This window comes from Colossoma macropomum, unplaced genomic scaffold, assembly GCF_904425465.1.
Source record: "Colossoma macropomum unplaced genomic scaffold, Colossoma_macropomum, whole genome shotgun sequence".
Classification (NCBI taxonomy): Eukaryota; Metazoa; Chordata; class Actinopteri; order Characiformes; family Serrasalmidae; genus Colossoma; species Colossoma macropomum.
The window spans coordinates 29,271,001-29,289,718 of NW_023494810.1; the positions used below are offsets into that span (position 1 = coordinate 29,271,001).

Genomic DNA, 18,718 nt, shown 5'->3' on the forward strand with positions numbered 1-18,718 from the left:
TAGATGGAATATATGAAATGTTAACATTGTGCACTGAAAAGGTAATGGAGTCAATTTATTAGATTGAAATACATCACTTCCTCATGAATGACTAAAATAAATTACATCAATACAAGTTTTTTTTTTCTGTTTCCACAATAATTGCATTGATGTAATATTTTATTCATTTGGAAATGATGGACAAATTATTTAGCTATATAGTTGTATACAGAGATATATATATGATATATGACATATATATTCATTGGTTGGAACATGCAGCCGCTTTTGCTCTCACTGGTGATGAAAAGGAGGGTCAAATATGACCAAATAAAACAAATGTGATTCATTGTGACTAAGTACACTGAATAATGTGATTAATGTGATTAATCGTGATGAACTGTACACACTAATGCAAATTAATCATAATTAATTGCTTTGTTTGACAGCCCCAATGTACATGCATCCATACATATCGCTGCTGTCTCAACAAAACCTCATATCCCCATTTTTGTCATTTTTCAGTTTTTGACAGAATTTGAAAATGCCTGTTGCCCTTTACATTGTGTGTAAATTTCATGATGAATGGACCAAAAAAACAGCCCAGAATGGCTTGTAAAAACGTCTAGTTCCACTGACTTACATTAAAAGCAAAGTAAGTTTTTTCCTTCTCCTGTAAAGTTCCATTTGTAGATACAAGATTTTGTTCCGACAACAGTGATCTGCAAACATGTACACACATAAGTATACACACACATTCATACACACCTTCCTATATGGGTCAATGACAAGTAAGAAATTAGAAATAATGGTAGAAATTCTTGATGTACCATTGATTAAAATGATCATTATTAAAAAGGGTAAGATGTGCATTTCTTTCATAGCTTTTATAAAGACATGATTTTTTATAATTTATTAACTACTGGAAATATGTATAAACTAGTCTTTGTACTTGGACACTTATATAAACCTTTGTCCATAAACTAAAATGATATATTTTTTCAAATAAGTGAACATATGTATATGTATAACACATAATAGCAACACACGGTTTTAAATTGAATATGATTTTTAATATGTGTGAAAGGGATAGTGACATTGCACCATGAAGGTCACTTTGGTTTATGTTTCGATACCCAGCCCACAGTTTCTTAAAAACATGTCAAAATAAAAGTCCTTTATTGTCAATTTTGCTGCATGACATTTGACAAAATGAATTTATGGACAGATGTTTTGCAATTACTTATGTATTTAATTGCAGCCCTGTTTTGCAAAATATTGTGACTTTAAAGGTTTCATTTTTGTTCCCAAACTAAAAATCTTGCTAAGCTATTTTATTTTGAATTCTATACAGCTGAATTACTTTTATAATAGCTTACATAATCTGTATATGTTGTAGGATGCTTGCACCACCTGATATTTTAAGACTCTGAGAGGCATAAATTAATTTTATTTAATGTGTTGAAAATGTATTCACATACAGGAGGTTTTGTAGAATAATGTGATATATGTTATGTATGAATTACTTTATTTTATAAGAAAATAATTGACGTGGACACAAAAAATGCATGTCATGTCATTGACCCATACATGTATCCATTTGCACACACTTAGCATCCACAACCAATATGCTACCATACATTCCAATAAGTTAACATAGTTCATGAGTTGAAGCTACAGAAGTCCAGACCGTTTGGCCCACATCACATGATCTGTGTTCATTTGTACCACAGGACATATGTATATGAGAAAGGTGATGCAGGATTGGTCCATCACCAAGTCTTTCCATTGGTCAGTGCCATCAGCTACAGTATACCGCACAGTGCATGAGTCCATCCATCACATGTTTAATTCTCCTCTTGGTCCATGATTGAGCGTTCTCTGCTATAAGTGGGCCTCTTTTATCCCAGAATAGAAATTCCACCTTAAAGAAGAGCCTTGGGTCTCTCTGAAAGGGCCGTCATCTTCTCGCTATCGTGTGACCTAAAAAAGAAAAAAGAGAAAATAATGAGAGCGCTGCGTGTTTTCATGTGAAATGTGCGACGCTGTTCTGGTGCAGAGGGTGAAGGAGATCTCCTTCACACCAATCAGCGTTCAGCACGGATACCAGAGCAAATTCACCCAGACACCAGAGAGAGACTACCTACTGCATTTAAATCAGCTGAGAGAGAGAGAGAGAGAGAGAGAGAGAGAGAGAGAGAGAGAGAGAGAATGGAAAGGAGAAAGAAGTGAGAAAGGGAGAATGATAGAAAAGGGGTAAAGGGGAGAGAGAAAGGGAGTATGATAGAAAATTGAGAAACAGGAAAGTGAAATGGAGAATGAGAGAAAAGAAGGAGAGTGGAGAGAGAAAGGGTGATGGATAGAAAAGAGGGAGAGGGGAGAGAGAAAGGGAGGGAAAGAGGGAAAGAGGAGAAAGAAAGGGAGGAATGGAGTAAAGAGGGATAGAGGAGAGAAAAGGGAGGATGAAATTAAAGAGGGAGGGGGAGAGAAAAAGGGAGGATGAGAGTAAAGAGGGAAAGAATAGAAAAATAAAGTGAGGATGAGAGTAAAGAGGGAGATAATATAGAGAGGAAGGGAGGATGAGAGTAAAGAGGGAGAGAATAGAGAGAGAAAGGGAGGATGAGAGTAAAGAGAGAGAGGGGAGAGAGAAAGGGAGGATGATAGAAAAGAGGGAGAGAGGAGAGAAAAGGGAGGATGAGAGTAAAGAGGGAGAGAATAGAAAGATAAAGCAAGGATGAGAGTAAAAAGGGAAAGGGGAGAGAGAAAGGGGGATGAGAGTAAAGAATGAGAGTGGAGAGAGAAAGGGAGGATGAGAGAAAAGAAGGAGAGCAGAGGGAGAGAGGAGAGAGAATGACAGAAAAGAGGGGGAGAGGGGAGAAAAAGAGAGGATGAGAAGAAAAAAGGAGACAGAAAGAGAGAATGTTAGAAAAGAGGGAGAAGGGATACAGAAAGGGAGGATGAGAGATAAGAGACACAGGAGAAAGGAAGAGAGAATGAGAGAAAAATGGGAGACTTTTAACCCCCTTTTATTGAAGCATTAATAATTAAAGGATGTTACATCCTAATAGTTATATTAATAATAATGAGGATCCCCAAAGAAAATCCACCCATCCACAAAGATTCACCAATGAAATGATATCACACCCAGATCACTGAGAAAAATGGGAGAGAGTGGAGAGAAAGGGAGAATGAGGGAAAAGAGGGGGAGAAGAGAAAGAAAGGGAGGAAGAGAGGAAAGAAAGGAGGAGGAGAGAGAGTAGGAAGAGAGAGAGTGTGTGGAGGGAGAAAGTGTGTGGAGCGAGGAGGAGAGAAAGGGAGAAATTGGGGGGTCGAGGGAGGGAGGGAAGAAAAGAGAGAGAGAAAGAGTGAGAGAGAAAGAGAGATAGAAAGTGTGAAAGAAGTGTGGAACGTGTGAAACAGAGGGAGGAATCAGATAGTGGAAGAGAGAGACAGAGAGTGGAAATAAAGAGAGGAAAGAGAGACAGGTAGTGATAGAGAAAGCAAGAGAGAGAGATTGTGGAAGGAGAGAGTGAATGAGAAAGAGAAGGATAGAAAGATAATGAAGAAAAAGAAAAAAGACAGAGAAGGATAGTGGAGAGAGAGAGAGAGAGAGAGAGAGTGAGTGAAATGCAATATGAAGACTAGTTTTATGTTAAAGAAATAAGCTGAATGTGCTGCTCGTCACTCAGTACTGTTCTGTGACGTGTGTGCGATGTGTGTGTGTGAGAGAGAGAGAGAGATAGAGAGAGAGAGAGAGAGAGAGAGAGAGAGTTGGAACAGTTGCTATAAGACTTCAGCACACACACACACTTCTACACTTAAAGCTCAGCGGAGCAGCAGTGCATGAAACTCCTTCATCTGCAGCTCACCACCTCCCATTGCCTCCTCAGCATGATGCCCCTCTGCCTCGCTCCCTAATTTAGGTAGGACTTTTCATTCAAGGTCCAAACTTACTCAACTTTTAAAGGTGTAGAGCTGTTATTGTCAGTTTGTTATATAACTGCCAGATGGTCACAGTACCTCAACATAATTACATAACTATTGGAAATATTTTACTTTAAGACCTTTTTAATATCTTTTTAAGAACTCATTATGACCTGTTGTAGTACATAACTGGAGCGCACCAAGAATTCCATTAATTGTAATAATGCACAATAAACAATTTGTTAAGATGTTAAGATGTTGATATGCTCAATGAACAACAACTGATTGCCTAAATTCACACCTTATTGGTGTGTAATTGGCAGCATTTGATTTCTATAGGTTTGAGGTCGAGTCAGGTCACTTCTATAGTTTATTGCTTTAGAGGTCATTATAAGTCACTATTTGTTGCATATTCTATAGTTTTAGTCATGGCTAATCAGAGAATAAAGCACTGAACAAAATCGTGTACATTGACCTTAACTGAGGCAAGTGAGGCCTGCAGTTCTTTAGATGTTCATCTGGGTTCTTTTATGACCTCCTGGATGAATCGCTGATGCATTCTTGGTGAAATTGTGGTAGGCCAGCCACTCCTTACAAGGTTCACCACTGTTTTCAATTTTCTCCATTTGTGGATAACGGCTCTCACTGTGGTTCGCTGGAGTCCCAGAGCCTTACCAATGGCTTCATGTGGCATCATGTGCTGCTTTTTGAGACCTTCTATCCTGCTTTACATTGCCAGGCAGGTTCTACTTAAGTGATGTTTAGATTCAACAGGTCTGGCAGTAATCATGCCTGGGTGTGGCAGTGAAATTGAACCCAATATTCAATTTAATTTGGTTAACTTGTTGATTGATTGATTGATTGCGCATCGGTGGGCTCAAAGTTTTATTACAAACTTCTATAGCCTAAGAACAGCTCAACCAGTTTGCATAAAAGTCCCTGTAGTTACTCATTAATAAGCCTTAGTATGTAATGAGCCTGGGGTTTTCAGCAGTAAAACTCTTATAAGCTTTAATGCAATAAAACTAGCTATCTTTTTTGCTTGTCAAGCAATGGCAAAAACATAAATGATTTATTAAATATATATAAAATAAATATAAATAAAATAAATTGCAAAACAAGATCAAACATATGATTATATTCACATTAAATGAATTCTCTTCAACAGACAAGTACAAATGTGGTATGGATTAAAAGTTTATCACTTTCAACAGCATTTCTCTGCTTGTTTCAATAAGCTCTCAGTAAGAAATAAATATGTATTCAATTCCAACTTCCTCCTCATCCCATTGGCTCCTCAGGATGACTGGCAGGCCAGCGCAGCCAATCAGACGCTTGACGTCCAGGGTCATAAATTCAAGTGGAAGCCCATGAGCTGCCATCCATCGCCTGTCTCTCTCGCTTACCGATTTAATTAGGACTCTTGATTCGAGAGGCTCGGCGGAACCTGTAGCCCATAATGCATCCTAATGAAGGCGACAGATGTTGCGCTGTTATTCCGTCTCTCCGAGCAATTACTCTTATGGCGCCACCGCGCTCTCCGCAACTGTTTTCCTTTTTGATACGTCACCTGTGAGGAAGCAGCACCTGTGCCGCCCCACGGCACAAATTGCCTTTCTCGGATTTCGCCGGAATGATCGGGCCCTGGGCTCACGGCAATCTGTCGACACGTGCAGGAGCACAATTAATACGCGGAGCAGCTCTTTGTTTCTACATGTGTACAATTCTCTCTCTTTCTTTCTCCTGGCCTTTCACACTGCCTGAACCTTCTGCTACTATTGTCTCTACAACCTCACTGCCACGCCATGTAATCTATCCCTTCGGGTGTGTTTACATGGTGAGATTTTGCATTGCACAATCGAAACCTCAATCAAAACAACTTCAATCATCTAGCAAGCAACTTTGTGAAACAGGTTTCTTAAAACATCCAATCAGAACACAGATAACATGATGTTGTCATGGTCTCTTGGATGTTGCATTTTTGATGATAAGTAGGTACCTTAATACTGCAGTTCATAAGATTTTTTTGTTGTTCTTAAAATTGAAAAATGTACACACACATTTTCTAAGCTGCTTATCTTCCAGAGCCACAGGGGTGCTGGAGCCTATTCCAGCGTCCATCAGGTAGAAGGCAGGAAACATCTTGAATGGGTCACTAGTCCATCACAGAGCAGACACATTCACACCTAGGGTCAATTTAGCATCTTCAATTTGCCTGGATGCATGCCTTTGGACTGTGGGAGGAAACCCACACAGACACAGGGAGAACATGTAAACTCCACACAGAAAGGACCCTGTTCACCTGACCGGGGAATCGAACCCAGGCCCTTCTTGCTGTTAGCGCTATGCACCGCACCACCATACCACCCCAGAAAGAAGCAACACAGGATTTTTGGGAAGGATTTTGTAGAAGTTTTTCAATCCACATCACACTTTGTTTTGTATTAATGCCACAAGTACAGACTCAATGAAAGATCTGGCTTGATGTTTAGACCTCAAGTGCAAAATCGACATTATACCGACAAAGATATGATGAAAATAGAAGATAATTCACGCACATCCTTGGAAGACATATGCTTCACCAAGTTTTGACTGATTTCTCTTTGAATATTCTTTCAGTGTGCTTGCAATCATCAGATTCATCTACTCGGGGAAGGGGTCCGAAGCACAACCCATGTTACAAAATGTTCAGTTACACTTTATTTTGATGGTAGATTTTATCTACACATAGTTAAATTGTTAACTAACCTTTTCTTAGTTATCAACAATATTAGGCTAAGGGTTAGGTTTAGGAGTAGGTTTAGGTTTTGTGTTGAAGTTAAAGTTAGGGGTTAGGTTTCGGGTTAGAGTTAGATTTAATAGAATCTTTCACACTCAACTTCAAGCACAGTTGCATTTAATATTTAATGCATTTAATATTTACTTGAATGTTATTTAAAGAGAGACTGAGCATCTACAAATCATCTACAATGGATCATTATCATGTTGACTATATTGTTTTTAAACTTAATAACTAATGTTTGTGTAAATGTTTTTTCAACTGTTTTATCCTGTTCAAATCTCACTGAGCGATTGTGGACGTGACACAATCGGTTACTGCGCCACAACTAAACAATCAGATTGGTCGCTGCTCAGTTAATTTACATAAAGTTCGTCCAGAATCGTCCAAAGCAGAGCGAAGATGTGCATCAGTGGTCTGATGTGTCCGTTATGTATATCTTGTCGTCGTTTGCCTCATTATGGCACATTGTCATCTTTTACATGATGTCATCATTCATGTGTATACGCTGCTTAAAAATTCAGCACCCTCAACTCAACTACATCCTCCTGAAATGACCACACTTTGCATTTTTGGATGCAATATATTATGAAGATAGCTCTGGCTGCATATTGGACTGTTTGGTCAGAGCATTATGTCATCCAGGGATCCTACTGGGTATACTGGGTGCAGTCAGTACGCAGGCTTTGGACGTATCCCATGCAGGGCAGGGAACCCCAGAACAGGATTGAGGACTACTGAAATTTAGGCTCAGGTGATGGTTTCCTTTCACTTAACACACGATGTTCCATGGATTCTTGAATGAGCACTTCTGTCAACGACTTCCTGCTCGCTGAAAGATGTTAAAGGTGTGTTTCTCGGTCTCATTCCTGGAGTCCCTCTGCACTGTAGACACATTCCTCTCGCTCTAACACACCTGACTCAACTCATCACCTAATTAACAAGTCCTTCAAGAGTTTATAAGTGAGGCTCCAGAGCAGCGAGATACTAGAACGTGTAGTGCAGTGGGACTCCAGAATGAAGACTCACAAAAACTGTCTTGAAGGAGAACCGATTTTTCAAAATTTCTGTAGTATTCAATCACTGAGATGTAAACAAAATCATTTGGAGTGGTTTGGTGTGAAATGGTTGATTGTAGAGACTCAGATTACTTTACAGTGGTGGTGATAGGAACCAGGGGTCGCCGTGTCTATAACACAAATACAAGTATTTTATTTATTATCCAACACAACCAGTGAACCTGCACATGATTTCTGAGTTTTTATATGTAATGTTCATGATGGCAAAATATTCTGAATCTGAAATCTGAAACAATTTTTTTTATGATGTACCTGTCCATCAAGAAAAAAATATATATATTTTATTTTTTCAAAATCTTCTCAAAACCATCATAAAACCATGCTTCAGGCATTAAGCTGCAAATATGTAATCATTTCATGTAATACTTGGATGTCTGGTTCCTATTACTAACACCGAACAATTCTGACTTGATGTGTTTCTCTGGAACAGAGTATTTCACATCAAACCACTCTGAATGAGTTTGTTTACATCTTAATTATTGAATTATGCAAATTTTGTTGCAGAATTGCAGAATTCTCATTTTCATTTTTCAATTTTAGTTTCCATTTATAACATTTGTGTGAGTTTATGTACTAAAAACTACTATTACATTAACATTTTTCAACCTCTGTTTATCTCTTTAAATTAAGCAGGTTGTTTTTGTTACTCTGCCTTTAACATTCAATTATGTAAACAGCCTCTGCTCTGATTGGCTGCCCTGCATTGTGCATCGTTCAAAAAGTAGTCCAGAGTGATGCTTTCCTTATAACTTCAGTGTGAAAATGGGACTCCTAACAACCACCTGCCAGACCTGGTAGACCACCAACACTGTGGGAAGACAGCTCAGCACTATGAGTCTGAAAGGATGTGTAGCTGTCAAGAAGCCTCACTGAGAAAAGAACAACTTTTATAAATCAAACAAAGCAGCTGCTGATATTCTCAGAACAATGGACTGACCACCCCAGAGTCCAGACCTCAACATCACTGAATGTGTTTGGGATTACTTGGGTTGTGAGACACAGTAAATATAACCAAGTTCTAAGACCGAACTTTGGAGATGTGGAAAAATATCCCTGAGGGTTTCGTAGACATTATTACAGCATTATTAAACTGTAATAAAGGTAAATATATCGTCTGCCTTTTTTTCTGCTGATGAAAAATTAATGACTTGTACTTAATGGCCATTTCGACTGGAAATTTGCCTGGACACTTTGGCGGTCTCTGACTTTTGCACAGTACTGTACATGCATAGCATATAGCCTGCATAATCCTCAATGAACCACTATTTATATTTATATTGATTTATATTTGAAAACCAACAATACATATAAAACAACATATAATTAGAAAATATATGTAGGTTCACTGATGGTTTTGGATAGTAAATAAAATGACTATATTTGTGAACAATTTCACATCAAACTAGTCTAAATGACTTTACTCACGTCTCAATGATTTAATTATGCAGAACATTTTGAAATATCTATAGAATTGTCCTATTCAATTCCTACCAATATTTTCTGTCCATTTAGGTGAACAGGACTCAAGTGACCACCACCCAAACATTCAGTTGGCTGGGGCGTCGCTTAGCACCATGAAACCCTGCCTTGAAGTGCATTATGGAGAGATCAAAAAGAGGAAACAAAGAGTCACAGATGCTCCTGGGGGGGTTTTGGGTCTTCAGCAGAATCCCATCAGCACACATGGGAGAAGAGGGACAAGATGTGTGTTTTTGAAGGACAGTTTTGTGCCTGAAAACGCCTGTGGGAAAAAATCACATCCACAAAGAGCTCCTTTTCAAACAGTCCCTTGGTAAGACCATGTCTCTGCAGGCATTTGGACGGCCTGCTGCTCTTCAAAGGTTTCGAAAAGGTTAGCGAAGAGTTCTGTCTGACCCATTTGTGGTCTAAATGCAAAGCGGGAGCTGCCACTCTATTCTCTGTCATAACTTTCTGTGACCTGCATGTAATATAATGCGATGTGTTCCTGGACTGGGCTATTTATGTTCAGAAAAAAAGTCCCAAACGTTCTTTCCCAGCCTAGCTCTCTAACTGTGGTTCTGATGTTCATAAGTACTTCCTTTTTCAAGGTCTTGAGGCAGGGCTGGGGGGTATATATGGCCAATTCTTTTTTTAAAATCTTTAGGAATGTCTTATTCACCTGTGGAGGTTCTGGATCTTCCAGGTCATTGAATATCCTCACTGGTCTTGAAATTCAAGATTGTTCCAGTTGGCTTGACTTACAACTACTTCACATGGGATCCAAATGACCCTAAGACTCCTATGGTTTGGTGACCCTCCATCTTCTCCAAGGTTGCTCATACCTCCAACCCTTCTTCAAGCCGTAGAGTTTGCTTTCAACTTTCTGCAGGTGTATGTTTGGGCTCAATCCCATTTCACCCCTTGCCCCTACCACTTAGCCCTTACCCCTCTGTTTTGCGCGTTCATGCCTAGGGGTAGGGTGTCCCGAATTGTTGTTGAGATAGAAGGGTAGGGCGAAGTGTTATACTCTCCAAAATGTTCCCCCTATTCACACCATTCAAGAATGAGCTCTAGAATGTTCTCCTTCATTCTCATTGGTTTATTAGATTTTCTGTTCTCATTCTGGAACAATATAAAGCCATTTGCCAACATTAGATTGTTGATATTTATTGGGGAACATTGGGTCAGTGTTCCATGGAATTAAGTTGTCTTTCCATCTTTGTGGTTAGAATATTTTGACCCCTTGTTGGAGCTCTTCATATATGTTCTTCATATTCATGCATTCAAGTGCTACTCAGTCTGAAACATAGTTATCTAGCTTGCTCTCTTTTGGTATATTTTCCCCCATTACTCCAAATCCTAAAAGCCCCCTAAAAGTGTCCTCACCTTGGTAGTTTTGACTTTGTTGCCAGTGCTGCAGGACCAGCCAGTGAGATCTGGCAGAACCTTACATTCCTCACCATCCAGACACGGATGCATCTGACACCACCATTTCTGCAGGACAATGGATGCTGCGGGGGTGAGAGAGAATCAGACAGAAAATCAGACACACAGACAGACAGAGAGCATTTCTCAGTACCAAGGACTCAAAGAATGAACTTGCATTCCTCAAAAAGATGTTCTTAAAGAAGTTACCATGCAAGAATATGAGAACAGAGAATGTCCCTGAAGGAATTTGAGATGTGCCGTGTATTTGTATGTCGTGCAGCATGATAAGCTGCAATTTAGTAGCCTAAAAGCTTAAAGGGCATTCTGGCCTGAAACTAGTTTAATACGTTATTTGTTGTGTTATGCAGAATTCATATAGCTGTAACTCTCAGCCTCATTGGTTTCACAGAATTCACAATTCTACATTGTTTTCACATTTTTGTTTAGCATGCTTTAAATCATAACCCTTCAGGGTCAACAAATTCTGACTGCAAACTGCAATCAACAAAGTCTAAGCAAGACACCCCAATATGAAATCTTCTAAATTCTAATTAAAATGTTTAATAAAGGATAATCCAAAAACCAACAGGCAAGGGTTCATATATGGGCAAACAGGGCAATGCAGGCTACGCTAAGTCAGGGTGAAAGACATGAGCAAAAGGTCACAACACAAAAGAGGAAAACAGAGTCAAAAAAGGGGTCAGGCTAGAATCGTAAATAAGAAAAACGAGCAAGAAAACGAACCAAAACTGGTTCAAAAACTGGAACAAAAGGCTCAGTGATGCACAGGAGACTGATACAATACTTCAGAAACAAACAGATTATATAGGCACTTGAACAGGTGACAATAATCAAAAACCAGGTGAACTGGAGCATGGATAGGTAGACGGCTGAGAGTCTATGGTCATGTGATCCCACAGAGGATTCTGGGAGTTGGAGTTCTGGACGGAGTGAGGGGTGTTAGCCTCTGCTGAGCATGGCGGGAGGCGTGACATCTGCTTTGATTTCTAAACACTGCTCACGAGTGTAAATGTACAAATTTGTCATCTTAATGTTGGAAATATTTACATATTGCTCCACTTAGATTTGCCTGTTTTGCCAATTGTGAGAGAAGTGACCTTTTGTGTGAGGTGAAAGTTTTGGTGAAAAAGTCTTTAGTCATTTTTATGTTTAGTCAAGTTTTAAAAGATAAGTAATCTATAAGTATTTAAAAGTAATCAGATTACATTATGTTAATATAGTAATCCTTTGGATTAAGTTACAATTGCATTTTTAAACAGGTTATTGGTAATCTGTAATGTAATACATTTTTTAAGTTACCCTCCCAACCCTTCTAGCAGTAACATCTTACTTTCCTCTGCATCTCTGCATTCACCTAACAAAAAAATATAATATAAGAAAACAGTAAGGAATATTCTGGGTATTTTTGCCGTTCCAGTTATCTTCAATACTCTTGATTATTGGAGAACAACTTGGGTAAGGGAAGGCCATCAAGCAAGTCTATGAGAATGCAAGAAAACACACGTACGCGAACGCACATCGAGAATCAAAAAAGAAACTGAAAAGAGAGTTCATGAAATGAATTACCTTCAAATAAAAAAATCATTACTTCTTCTGACACTCGAGCTCTATATACACTAGACCTGCTCTTCCATTTCATAACAGACCAAACCTCCATGGTCTTGGAACATCACTCCAACCACTCCCGCCTCCTTCCCACACACCAAAAGGGAAAACCTACTGCAATAAGACTGCTCTCTTTATGAAAGTCTGTGCTAGTTTGCACAGTCCATAATAAGCTACAGTCGGGATGAAAGCCAGCTAAAGTTGAGAGGTACTTCTGCAAGGACACCTTTATGTGTGATTCTAGGAAGCAAGATGGAGCTTGATAATTAAAAGCCTACAGTGATTTTCTTGGAGAACAAATAAAAGTCTCTCTGTCTGTTACTTTGGTAAAGGACAGTTCCTTCTGACATTTTAAGGCAAATAACCTCAGGTTTCACTTGAATACAAATAAGAGCTTTTTCGAGTGAAGAGGGATTTGGATGAGGAACCTGGCAAAACAGCACACGCTTCCACCGTGTGTTTATAATCACAGCTGAGGGAACAGACTGTTCATTCTCAAGCTGAGGAGAAGATCCAGGACTATGTTCTTGTGGAAAGATTGGAAAAATTGATGAGTTGCTACACTGACAGAGAGACATTCTGTGTTGTTTTCTCGCTGTTGGCATAATTCGCTGATTCTGTGCAGAAACTGCCAGTTTTGCCATATTTGCTGCACTGGTTAATCAATTTGGCAGGAAGAACTTCATCATGAATTACTGGGCAAAAAGTAGTTTATTTGATTTCTAATCAAAAAAGTTATTCATATACAAACCCAATCCTAAAAAAAGTTGAAAGCAGTGATTTATAAATCTACTTTGACCTGTATTTGAACAAAAGCAATACAAATTTCATTAGGTTTTGTAAAAATATGCTCATTTCGAAATTGATGCCTGCAACACATTCCAAAAGAGTTGGGAAATTAAAGAGTGGGAACATTGGGAAATGTTCAAAAAACATCTTAAACAGTTGATGCAACCGTGCCTGGATATAAAAGTAGCATCCAAGAAAGGCTGATTCGTTTATGAGCAAGGATGGGTCAAGGCTCACCACTTTGCCAAAAAGTGGACAAAATTCCGACGCTCGCAGACCACATTTCAGTAAAATGGGTTTATTAATAAAGGGAGGAAAAATCAAGGTCAGACATGTTTTAAGCCAAAACATGAAAACAGTAACCATGTAGGAAGTCCAAAAAGCAATGTCCAAAATCCAGAAACCAGGTCAAACCAGAAAGTACGACACTGGAAGTGCAAGGCAAAAGGCAAGGTTGATAAACAAACAAGGCAAAGTCATACACGATACACCAATCAGACAGAATAGAAGGCTCGGTAAGGCTCTGTAAACAAAGGCAATACTTTGCAACGAGACTAAGCTAAAGCCCAGGCTTATATACCAAACTAACAAGCACATGGAACAAGTGAGGGTAATCAGTACTCAGGTGAGGCAGACCAGTGTAGAGTCATGTGAGGGAGATCAGAGGTCACGTGATCTGGAGTGGGGTTCTGGGTAATGGATTTCAGAGGTTGGGAGGCAGAGACAGCGGGAACCCAGGGAAGCGTGACACAGGGATTTCAGAGATTTTAGATATTTCACCCTCTACAGTGCATATTATCATCAAAAGAGTCAGGGAATTCTGAGAAATGTCTCGGCATAAAGGAAAAGGCCAAAAAGTACAAAGACTGAAAGAACCATCCATATTGTTACCAATGTAAAGGTTTAAAATCCAGGGTCGACTGTGGTATGGGGGGTATTTGTGGGTAACTTGCTCCATTAATGCTAAAGCCATGTTAGAGCAACATATGCTGCCTTTTAGACACCATCTTTTTCAGGGATGTCCATGCTTAGTTCAACATGACAACACCAAGCCACCTTCTACATGTGTTACAGCAGCAAGGCTGGGTAATCAGAGAGTGTGGGTGCTAGTCTGGTCTTCCTGCAGTCCACAACTATCTCCAATTGTGTCTTATTAAGCTCAAAATATGGCAACAAAGGTTCAGTTGTGCAGCTGAAGACTTGTACAACAGTAGAAGGCAAAAAAAAATCACTTTCAAAACGGGATCAGTTTGTATCATCAGCCCCAGATGATTATTAAGTGTTGTTAAACAAAAGGTGGGTTAAAAAGGTTTTAACAACTTTTTGGAAAGTGATGCCTGAAATTTGGAATGAGTGTATATTTAAAAAAATAGCAATGAAGTAAATAAAGTAAAACTTCAAATATGGTGTTTTTGTACTGTTTTCAATTTAATGCAGGCCAAACAGAATTTACTAAGCACTGCTTTCTGTTTTTGTTTGCTTTTCATATATTGTCCCACATTTTTTGGAATTGGGTTTATACAGAGAAGCCTCAATAACTAATTATAATAAATCCTTTATTAATTAGTGTCCACCTTTTGCCTGTACTACAAATTTCATTCTTTTCAGAAGACTGACTTTCAGTTTTTCTGAGAAATCTGTAGGGATATTTTTCTACACCTCCAAAGTTCAGTCTTTTGTTGGTTGCATTTTCTGCTTCTCGCCATCCAAGTAATCCCAATTACAAATTTAGACTCAGTCCATAAAACGTTACTCCACATCTTAGATTTTTCTCAGTGGGTGCTTCTTGACAGCTACACATACTTTCAGACCCATAGAGCTGATTTTCTCCTCTCTCTCAGTGATGAAAGTTTTGAGTGCTGTTTATCTGATGGGGACAGTTTTGGTGTCTACCAGGTCTTGCAGGTGGTTGTTAGGAGTCACATTTTCTCTTTAGCTTTTAACCATTTTTTGAATTTCTGTTTTAGAAGCTCACTTTGCTTATGCAAGTAGATTATCTTACATTTAATCTTTTTTTTTCAAATCTTATTTTGGCATATTTTTCATAATGTCACTGATTCCTCTGGCAACAGCTTTTGGTGGGAAGATTTGTTGGCAGCTGTAACTTGTTTTAAGATGGGGAGGATGGAAGAGTTAAAGTGGCAGTAGAGTGCACAGAAGTAAAGAGTGGGCAAATGAAATACCATCAACTGTTAGTACAGCACAAGAGCTGCACTGCAATCATACCAAAAAGATCATTACATTTTAGTAAAGAAGTACTTTACTACAGTTTACAATTCATATGGAGAAAGTCTTGTGTTGCATCTGTTGCATTAGATGAACAACTTAAAATTTTCAAATATTGTAAGGATAATTTTGAGAGGTATTTGAGTACTCTTCCAGAAATCCTGATGAGTATTTCAAGCCTGTAAAATGCTGTTTGGGCCAGCTTTAGAGTTAAAACTCTGAAGGCTCAGAATGTGTCACCTTGAAACAGGGCCTGCTGTGTTGTGTCTTACATTTCAGAGGACAGTAAACTTGTTTCACTTTCCAAACAAACAACAGCTTTTTCTAATTCAAGACAACACAATAAAGGAAGCAGTGTTTAGCAATGTCACCTTCTTTCTTCTCTCTAAAAACACTGGCCTACATCCAGTGCCTCATTTCTCTCTTTCTCTCTCTTTTCTCTCTCTCACTCACTCTCCCTGCCCATATAGGAGAACAATGTAAGTACATATATTTGCTTATATTAAAAATATGTGCAATATATGTGATTTTTAAAATCTAGGCATTAAATATATTTAATTGTGCCATTTTTTGGAATATTTAAATACATGCCAGTATACGCATGTTTATGTCAGTATAATGAAATGTATGCACATATGTACAGTAAAGTTTCAGTTTTTAATATTTACCTTTTAATATTTACATATATGTCCAACATATATGTAAAACAATACACACATACACACACACATATATGTATATGTATATATGTGCGTGTGTGTGTGTGTATATATATATATATATATATATAATGTTGACATTAATAAACTAAATTTCTTTATCTGGCATTTTGTCCTCTTAAACATCTTGGACCTTTTTGCTCACTTAAAGCATGCTAGAAACGTAAAACTGAATATTTATACATTTCTATTTTGCTATTTCTATTTTTTTTTTACTACTCCTTCACCAACCCTGTCCCATCAGGCCAATCAATTAAGCCTCTCAGATGAGTCAGGCTCTTAGCCGCCTCCTAAAGAGCTCTGCTGATTGGCCCTTTGTCACTCACAATGGACAGAGCAATGAAATCCACTGCCGAGCAAGCTTTAAGAGGAATTATGTAGAAAGAATTCAAAAAAATCCTTTGAAATACAGCAAACACAGCCCTGACATAACAGCAGGGAGCAAGAGACAGACACAGAGAGAGAGAAAGAAAGAAAGAAAGTAGGAAAGAAAGAAAGATAGAAAGAAAGAAAGACAGAGTGAGAAGTTTGCACAGGCCAAATACATCTATATATAATAGATCAATTATATAAATGTAGATATATTATATAAAGAAAGAGAGAGAGAGAGAGAGAGGGAGAGAGAGAGAGATTGTGTGAGAGTTGAAAGAGATATTTTTACATGACAGCATTCATAAATGCAACAAAAAGGTGAGTAAAAAGTAATTTGTAACAGCAGTGCTCTCTCTGTGTGTGTGTGTGTGTGTGTGTGTGTGTGTGTGTGTGTGTGTGTGTTTGTTTGGTGTTATGATACAGAATAACAGTCTCTGTTTAAGTGCCTCTAAAATCAATGACTGTGTAATTATGTATGTTAATGTAGAACAGCAATTATGATGCATAACAAGTCTTTATGAAGAAATTCACTTGTTAAATAATCCCTGTGTGAATGACTGTGAGCATGTTTACAAGAGTATATCTGTGTGAGTGTGAGTATACATGCCTGATACAAAGAAAACAAGTAAATGAGAGAAGAGAAAAGAAGAGAGAGAAAAAGAGGAAAAGACTAGAGAAGAGAAGAGAAGAGAAGAGAAGAGAAGAGAAGAGAAGAGAAGAGAAGAGTAAATGAGAGAAGAGAACAGAAGAGAGAGGAAAAGAGGAAAAGACTAGAGAAGAAAAGAGAAAAGAAGAGAAGAGAAACTAAGAGAAGAGAAGAGTAAATGAGAGAAGAGAACAGAAGAGAGAGGAAAAGAGGAAAAGACTAGAGAAGAGAAGAGAAAAGAAAAAAACAAAGAAAAAAGGAGAACAGAACAGAAAAGAAATGAAAAAAGAAAAGTGAAGTAACACTTTTCAGGACAGCTCTGCACTTGTCAAAACTCTGGGTGAAATTCAGCTCCTCCAGTTTTCCTTGTTCATCTTTCTTTCTCTCTCTTTTGTCCACCTCGTTTGGATCTCCCGTCTGTACTGACCTCCCTCTCTCGCTCTCTCTCTCTCTCTCTCTCTCTCCCTGTACGTTTAATTGGATATAACTTGGTTGTTACCAGCAGACTGAGTAGATGTTCCACTGAGTTACAGAGGAAGAGAACATTGTGGAACCTCAGTGTGTCATGCTGTCTCCTCACGGTCACTGGACCGATCTCCAAAAGCTGAGAATCATGCTAGCAAGGCTGCTAATCGTTAGCCCCTCATTCCCCTGTGATCCGTTATAATCCATGCATGGTTGTGGTAGAATTAGTGCTGAAGAGCTGTCTAAGATGGACTGAAGTGGAAAAGCAGAATAGAATAAACTGTGCAGCGATATTTACTCTGCAGATTCTCTTAATGCTGTGGCTGAAATGTGTCTGACATCATGTGGTGGTCTGAGAAATTACAAGTATTTCTGCATGGAGCACAAGCACTGTTTGGATAAATTTTATAATATTTAAATTAATATATTTTAACTATATTACCAGATATTTTTTATTAATAATTTTATAATGTTATATACACTAAAACATATAAACAAGGTGGATATAAATATTACGAACTTGACACTAAAAGGTTTTTTCAGATGTTTTATTCAATGTATTTTGGACAGCTGCTTGTCCAGCGTTTCTTCTGGAATGGCTGCAGTAACAGCCTCTACTCTTCTGGGAAAAGTACACTGGATGTTGGAACATTGCTGTGAGGATTTGATTGCTCTCAGCCACAAGAGCATGAGTGAGGTCAGCTACTGATGGATGATCAGTTCTTGATCCCAAAGATACTGGATGGAGCTCCATCACTACAGAGAATGCAGCTCCACTGCTCCACAGCCCAATGCTGGGGGGATTTATACCCCTCTAGCTGATGCTTGGCATTGGACGTGATGACCAAAGACTCATGTGCGGCTACTCCAGAGTGTCCTATTCTATTGTTCAATGCTTTTCTGTTGAGATTTCACAAGCTATGTTTGTGTAATTGATCACCTGAGTCAGCAATGGTTTGAATATTGTATCTCCATTTTTGTTGCCTTTTAGTTTTCTGCATCATTTGAACATGGTGGCTATCCTTTGCATATGTTAGTTTACAACATTAGGCAAACATCAGGGAAAACTTTATGTAGTTTAATTAGATGAAAAACTTGTAGTTTTGGTCACACTTTGTAGTGAGTGTCTCTAATAACTCTGTAGTTACACAATTATTACACAATAATTAACAATATTATGCAACAACAGTGTAACTACTGGTGATGTGCTCACTGTTCCAGATGG

General features: G+C 38.4%; 1 protein-coding gene across 1 annotated transcript in view; it reads right to left on the reverse strand.

The window, feature by feature from the left end:
- Positions 1-1,950: 1,950 nt before the first annotated feature.
- The window catches only part of tafa4b (TAFA chemokine like family member 4b), a 79,895-nt gene continuing 63,127 nt past the window's right edge, over positions 1,951-18,718 (reverse strand). Inside the window, exons 5-7 of the mRNA XM_036560183.1 lie at positions 10,609-10,733; positions 5,474-5,563; positions 1,951-1,962 (exon numbers count right to left, since the gene is read on the reverse strand). Coding sequence (XP_036416076.1) covers positions 1,951-1,962; positions 5,474-5,563; positions 10,609-10,733 — 227 coding nt within the window. The remainder of the gene's footprint in view (positions 1,963-5,473; positions 5,564-10,608; positions 10,734-18,718) is intronic.